Below are 7,085 nucleotides of genomic sequence, written 5' to 3'. Positions count from 1 at the left end.
TGCTAGTCTTTCACATCATCCTAGCCCTCTGGCAGGGATGTGGGGTTGGGGTGGCAGCCTCCACCCTGCAGACCCTCTGCATCCTTTTGGGGATTGAGTCTGAAAGTAAGCAGGGACTAGCTCAGGGCCTCTGCTGTCCTGTTCCTGGAAAAGCTTGGAATTGCAGCTCCTTGCACATCTTCCCTCTGGTCATCCACACTCATCTTCACATCTTCTCCCTGGGCTTTGGCAGGTCCATCATCTTCCAGTTCAGCTGGTTCCTGTTAGCCTGCTTCATCAGTGCTTCTTCTGCTCTCCTGCTCCAACCTCAGGTCCCACGTTCTTGCTTTTCTAAAGCGCCGTTGTTGCAGTCATCACCCTTCCTTTCAGTAAGCCTTTGAAACTTGTACATCTTTCAGTGAGGTTCTTCTCTGCATGTGCAGGTTGTGTATTAATTGGCTTGCTTCCTTTCCTTAACTTCATCAAGAACTGAGCTTCTTTGCCTTTTTTTTTTTTTTTTTTTCTTTTTTCCCCCTGTGCATTCACATGGGAGAAAAAAATCGTCCCATCTCATCATTTGTGTTTTGACTGTTGCCACCACACTAGTCTTTACAAAGCCTATCTTGTTGTCATAGCTCAAATCTACACAGATGGGGCCTACCATTGAAATGGAAGAAGGGAGAATACATGGAAACAATGAAATAATAGTGGTTGGGGCAGTGGCTTCAGCAAGGACCTGACCTGTGTGACCATCACCTGTACTGACGGGATGTTAGACATGGCTGCAAATGGGTAGTATAGTCAGGAGTCTGAGGGAAGGTGATGTAGTTCTGTGGATGCCCATTGATGCGAGAGAGTTAGTGTGGAAGAAAACATTTCTCAGCTTTGACTACCAGCTTGCTAAGGATGGGGTCATCCTCTTGGTTTGCTATGTATTAAGTGCTGTGTAATGAAGCCCTGGCTGTTAGCCACTGACAGAATAGTGTTAAGAGTGATCAGCATCATTGTAATAGGTAAGATAAATTATGAAGGAGAATGGCTTAATTGTTGTTTTGGTTTTTTTTTTTTATCCAAGCATCCTTGCTGAGAAATCACAGTGTTAAGAAGGTGCTTGCTTTTGTTACTACTGATGCAACCTCATTGTACTCTCATTGAAGTTAGTAGGAAAGACCCCAGTGATTTTTTTTTTTAAGAGTCAAGTCTCTGTGATGGTTAATTTCAAAATCAAATGTATTTTTTTGTCATTATGAGTGTTCATTTTTTGTGCATCACTCATCATGGGTAGTAAAAATTCTCATTTACTGGAAAGGTATTTAAACTTTGTGCCATAACAAACCCAACCAGGGTTGGATGGGGCTCTGAGCAACCTGATTTAGTTAGGGGTGTCCCTGCTCACTGCAGGGGGGTTGAACTAGATGACCTCTAGGGGTCCCTTCCAACCCAAAACATTCTATGATTCTATGATTCTATGATTCTATGATTCTATGATTCTATGATTCTATGATTCTACCATTGCTTTGACTAGATTCTGAAGAGCCATATACATGTATGAATTTCCAGGAAAAAATAAACATACATACAGCCTTGCTTACATATTCCTTGACAAGTAATTAGAAATTACTCATTGCCTGAGTTGATCAACAGTGCAAATAAAACACAAAGCATCCACAGGAGGCAAATTTAGAGCTACTCAGTTAATTTGGTTGCATGGGATATAAGTCAGGAAGACTTTGTCAATTGGTTTCTACCTAGCTAGATTAGTCTCTAGGGCTGCGTCTCCATCGCTGAAATTTAGCAAAGCAAGGGAAGCTGGCAGAGCTTGCCTTTGGGCCTCTGTGGACCCCGTCAGGTCATTCCGGGTGAGCTGCAGTGGTGAGGTTTCACTCCCCATCTCCAGGTCATTTTGTTGTTGGATTCCCATGGGTTAGAGGCAGGGTTAGTGCTTTGGGACCTTCAGCACTGGGAGAGAAGTTTTCTGAAAAGCTAAAAACCAGACAAAAAAACTTTAGAGAAACTTCCCGTTTTTGCTAGTATTTCAAACACTTGCAACACCGCATCATTCAAATGAGAGTTTAAATACGTATTTTAGAAGTGAGTGTAGGTGTTAGCCACATTAATCTGCATTGCACTTGTTGCTGCAAACTGTAGTAGTGACATAGTTCAGACGTAACGGGCTGTCGTACTTAAAATGCTGACACTAGAGGTAGAGGTGGAACGATGCAATGTTTTCTGGCAATTCGGGGCTGTACAGGACAGCCACAGAATCAAGACTTCCAGCAGGAGATCAAGTGAAAATGAAAGGGGGGGAAAAAACAAAAGGAAATCAATGCTCCAGGGGTCTGCTGTGGGGTTTGGTTTTGGTTTTTCTTTTCCTGAAACATGTGTTTGTAGCACAGTTGCACAGATGATACTCCTGGAAGAGTACAAATTGCTTGTGTTTGTTGCTTATAGCTGCTTTATGGGGCTCCTTGAGTGACAGGAACACCTATGCAATCTGGTGTGATGAATGAGCCAGGAGCGGTGCAGCGCTCTGGCGTTCTGGGGCCGAGTGCCTGCTTGTAGCTTTGAATTCGGAAGCAATTACCATCTGACTAATTTTATTTATTTATTTAAATGACAGGAGGATTGCTGTGTTCTATCCTTAGGCTTGCTCCCACTCAAAAATGAAGCGAGAGCAGTTACTAGACAAAATCTAGCAACCTGCAAATTTGAAACGTACCATTTGTTTTGAATTGGTGTTGTCTTCTCCTTATTCCTTTGCTGGTAGCCAGAGTCCCAGGAGACAGTGCTTATCAGGAACATTATTTCAGATGTCAAGATCTTACAGGAAAATGAAATTTGGAATTTGTTTTAAAAGAGTGATAATAAAAAAAAAAATGTGGAGACCAAATAGAGAGGCTTTGTGTGTGGCTTTTTTGCTTCATTTTATAGCTGTCGTACGACTTTAAACTGATCTTTGCCGTCGCAATAATTCATTAGCTGGTTTCCTTTGGTAGTTTCCTAAATCCATAAGCTGTAGAGCTCCATGGCGCTATTTGGTTTCAGAAAGCTTTGTTGCCTGGCTGCAGATTTCTTAACTTACTCCACTAAATCTCCTAGCCCGGTAATGAGCATTTTCTACAGAAATATTTTTGCCACATGACCTAGAGGACGTGTTTTTAATAGAACTCGAGAGTCATGACAGTCATGTTCCATATTTTGCACTTCCATGCAAACATAAAATGTAACCACACGGCTGCTTGGAAATCAGTTTGAAAATAAATATGGCAAAACGGAGAAAGGTTTTCTTAAACAAATATATGAGATGCTTGTATGAAACAGTATGGTAAAATGCTTTCATGATGAAGAGTCTTTAAGTGGTTTGGCTACGCAAGGGCTTATAACGCTGAGGAAAAACGTCTTCGCTGTGATTTTATTTGATTTGGTTCATGGGCACCTCAAGGAACTGTAATTGTGTCAGTGACCTGCTCCAGCTGAAAAGACTGTGGCGCAGTAAGATTGATTAACTGCTGGTTGGAAAAAAAAAATAATCCTGGTTTTTCTGTTATTCTCTTGCTGCAGTCTTAAATATTTTATGGCAACACAGACAAGTTTGTGTGACGAATATATGTTAAAATATTTCTGACATTGAATGCCAGAGCAAAAGTCATAAATAACTCTCCTTTTCATTTTCTTTAAATTACAGACGTATGAGGCTCTGTCACAATTACATGTGCCAGTTGGAGATTTAAATGCATTACACTTTATGCACTTGACTTATGAAACGAACATTAGTCTTTGAGGAGGTGGGCCAAACCTGACACTTCCTCATGTAGCACAGATATGGTTCGATTTATGCAGTCCTCCCTTCCTTCCAAATGGTTATTGATTACATAAATAAGTAGGTAATTTTTCTCTTTCAGAACTTTGCAGAAAACACTATGAATGAGCTCCTTGGCTGGTATGGTTATGATAAGGTTGAATTGAAAGATGGAGAAGATATTGAATTCAGGAACTACTCGGCAGACGGGGAAAGCCGCCAGCACATTTCTGTTCTCAAAGGTAATGAGACTTCATGTTTCTGTGTTCATGCAAAGAAGGATTAATATCTCAACCCATCCGAACTGGCGTGGATTGGGGAGCGTGTTCAGCTGCTTGCTTCATGGCTGGTATGCATAAAAATATTGGAGAGTGCCTTCTAGTACAAGGAAGCCAACACGGTATGAGGAAAATCACTTAACAAAATTGCTGTTAGTAGGCACTTGCTAATATATCTTCACAAATAATACCTTTTGTGAGTCAATTGAAAGTCATGTACCTGCGGTACCAATAAACTGCTCACAACTGGAAAAGAGAGGGAGTGCTTTCTTAGCAGTGTGGCTTTAAGGAACCCTTTTGCTTTCAAAACTAAGGCTTTCTGGCCTATGGCTTTTTAAAACGCTGAGAGATTTGGGGCTGGAATGTTCACAAGGTGTGTAGAAACGAGCGTGAATGTTCACAAAAGGCTCCTCATCCATGTTGGTGCTGTACTGTCTTCTGCAAGTGCTGTAGAAGTTCTCCAGGGATGGAGTTTGTTTGGGACAGTGCTGGATCTTGATTCAAAAGGTGAATTTTGATGCAGTCTGTTTGTCCAGCCGTTCAGTTGCTGCCTTCTGACTGCTCAGTCACAGGGGATGGGTAGGGACTTGTTGTCAGAGTGAAGAGAAGGGTAGGAGATTGCTGCCTCCTGACTTACCCGACAAGAGTTCCTCAAAGGTGAGGTAAAGAGAGGAAATTGCAGCCGCTTTTACGCTCTTGGACTGCCACTTTTCACTGTGTTTGTGGCCAGCAGCGTTTGGGTTTTCTTTCTGATGGCCAGCAGCAGTACTGTATTCAGTGAGTGTTGCAATGAGCACTGATACCAGGGAGACCGGTTCTGATGGAAGGATGGCTAGAAAAAAGGTGGAAAAATTAGAGGTAAGGTGAAACAACCTAATCGTGTTAAAATTGAATGTTTGTAGCTTGTTAGTTCCGTAGTGACATTGGCGATCAATATTTATTTTTCACCGAAAAGGCAATGTCATTAAGCCGCCTTTGAAGAAACTTGTTCTGTGTATTAATGTGATTCATTTATTTATGTTTTAACACATGGATCTTTTATGGAATGATTTGTGGCTCCAGTCTATGCCTGATGAAATTTGTGATGTACTTTTTTTATAGTCACACAATACATGATATGTTTTATGTACCAAAGAAAGATATCGAATACCTGCGACGGGTAGAAATTTTTGGTGTACGCAGTCTGTGGGAGGGGAAAAAAGTGTGTTTCTTTTTCTGAGAGATGAGAGGAGAGGGAACAATAAGAATTAAGTCCTGCCCCTTAGCTAACTGAGGTGCATTAGAGAAATTCCTACAAATAAGAATCCTGAGGTGATTCAGGATTAAAGAATTAGAACAACAACTGTCATCATTTCATGCACATTTTGCTGTAATTCCAATATTTCATTCCTTTCTTTAAATCCTTCCCGTTACTACTACTCATATTATTGATAGAGAATTAGGAATTCTTTTAAGTCACAGTACACTAAGTGTGATCACCATGCAAACAGTAAAGGACAGGAATAGGATGTCATTGGTTAAGTCAGACATACTGAGGATATGCATGACAAAATAATCCCACCTTTTGGGGGAAAAAAAAACCCAAACAAAAAACTAGTTGAGTTTGCTTTAAAAAAATGGAGCATTTCTGAAGACTGCTGGAAAGTATCAATTTTTTAAAAGGGAAAATATCTGGGGGGTTTTGTGCACTCTTCTTGTATTAGGGTAAGTAATTTAATGAACAGATTGGTGAAAGGATGTAGGGGCATTTAAGAAATACATTTGTCATACTGTACAATGTGTTCTTTGTGTTTTACAGAAAATTCTTTGCCAAAACCAAAATTACCTGAGGACAGTGTTATTTCACCGTACAATATAAACCCAAGCTACCCAGGGCTTGCCACAGGAAATGGACTTTCAGACTCACCAGCAGGGTCGAAGGATCACGGGAATGTACCTATTATTGTCCCATTAATTCCACCACCTTTCATAAAGCCACCAGCAGGTAAATCCTAATGAACATTTAAAAATGGTTACTGTCATTGACACGTCCTGCCTGAGACTGCTAGATCATGATGTCTTACTAAGAGGGCTGATTTCAAAATGTTTAAAAACCAGTCGCAGGGAACTTTACAATGGAGTGGGAGAGTGACTTTATTAGTTAGTCTTCTTGAAAAACTTTTGCAAATGCAATGACAACAGACTTGTGCTGCGTGTGACATTCTGCATGCTGGATTATACTCTCAGTACTTCAACAACATCTGCTTTTATTAAAAAAAAAAGATTTTGTTGTGATGAATAAAGCCTTTAAATAAATTAATGGAATATGATTAAATTAAAAATAGGCTCCATGACGGAAACAGCGAAAGAGACAAAGCCATCAAATCAGTATCATGTCTTTATATCAGGTTAACAAGCTCATCCTGGGAAAACTGTCTCTTGATTCTCATTGAAATCCCTGACCGTTGTCTCTTGAGGTTTTAATATGATCTTGACTCTACCCAGGAGACTGCACTGAGATGTTTTACATTTTCATTAGATTTTTATCAGGAGTGATTTTATAACATGCCATTCCTCAGAGTTTGCACGAAAAATGATTTATTCTACACTGGATGCTGCTTACCATAATCTGTGAGAAGTAACTCTTATGGCTACACCAGGGTAATTAATTGCTGTGTTATTGTTTACTGCTGTACACGGCACGATGATTGGTGAATTTAGATATGAGCAGGCTCAATCCTGCTGCTGTGGACGTCCCTGGGCATCATTCTGGGTGCTGTTGGGTGACCGAGGCACTGAGGAGTACAGGGTGCCCTGCAATAACCTACCCAAGAGCGGTAGCTCTCTGCACACAGGGAGGCAGCTTGGCTGAAGAGTCCCCACCAGGCACGAGGACACTTCTGCAGAGGCAGAACAGCTTGTAGGATCAGGCCCCAGGTGTTAGATGGTCACCTCTGCCCTTCGTCGCATTGACTGAAGGTAACTGTAAATACCGATCCATCCAAGAAAGCATTTGCCTGTTGACAGTCATGTGATAGACTACAGTTGCC

The 7,085-nt window shown here is 41.0% G+C and overlaps 1 protein-coding gene across 1 annotated transcript in view; it reads left to right on the top strand.

The window, feature by feature from the left end:
- Positions 1–3,887: 3,887 nt before the first annotated feature.
- The window catches only part of LOC104135521 (sine oculis binding protein homolog), a 106,467-nt gene continuing 103,269 nt past the window's right edge, over positions 3,888–7,085 (top strand). The window contains exons 1-2 of the mRNA XM_035888862.1: positions 3,888–4,020; positions 5,855–6,040. Coding sequence (XP_035744755.1) covers positions 3,900–4,020; positions 5,855–6,040 — 307 coding nt within the window. The 5' untranslated portion in view covers positions 3,888–3,899. The remainder of the gene's footprint in view (positions 4,021–5,854; positions 6,041–7,085) is intronic.

The sequence above is a fragment of the Egretta garzetta genome, unplaced genomic scaffold, assembly GCF_000687185.1.
Source record: "Egretta garzetta isolate BGI_Z169 unplaced genomic scaffold, ASM68718v1 scaffold10, whole genome shotgun sequence".
Lineage (NCBI taxonomy): Eukaryota > Metazoa > Chordata > Aves > Pelecaniformes > Ardeidae > Egretta > Egretta garzetta.
The sequence above is the reverse complement of the archived record's forward strand: the minus strand, read 5'-3'. Positions and strand labels throughout refer to the sequence as shown.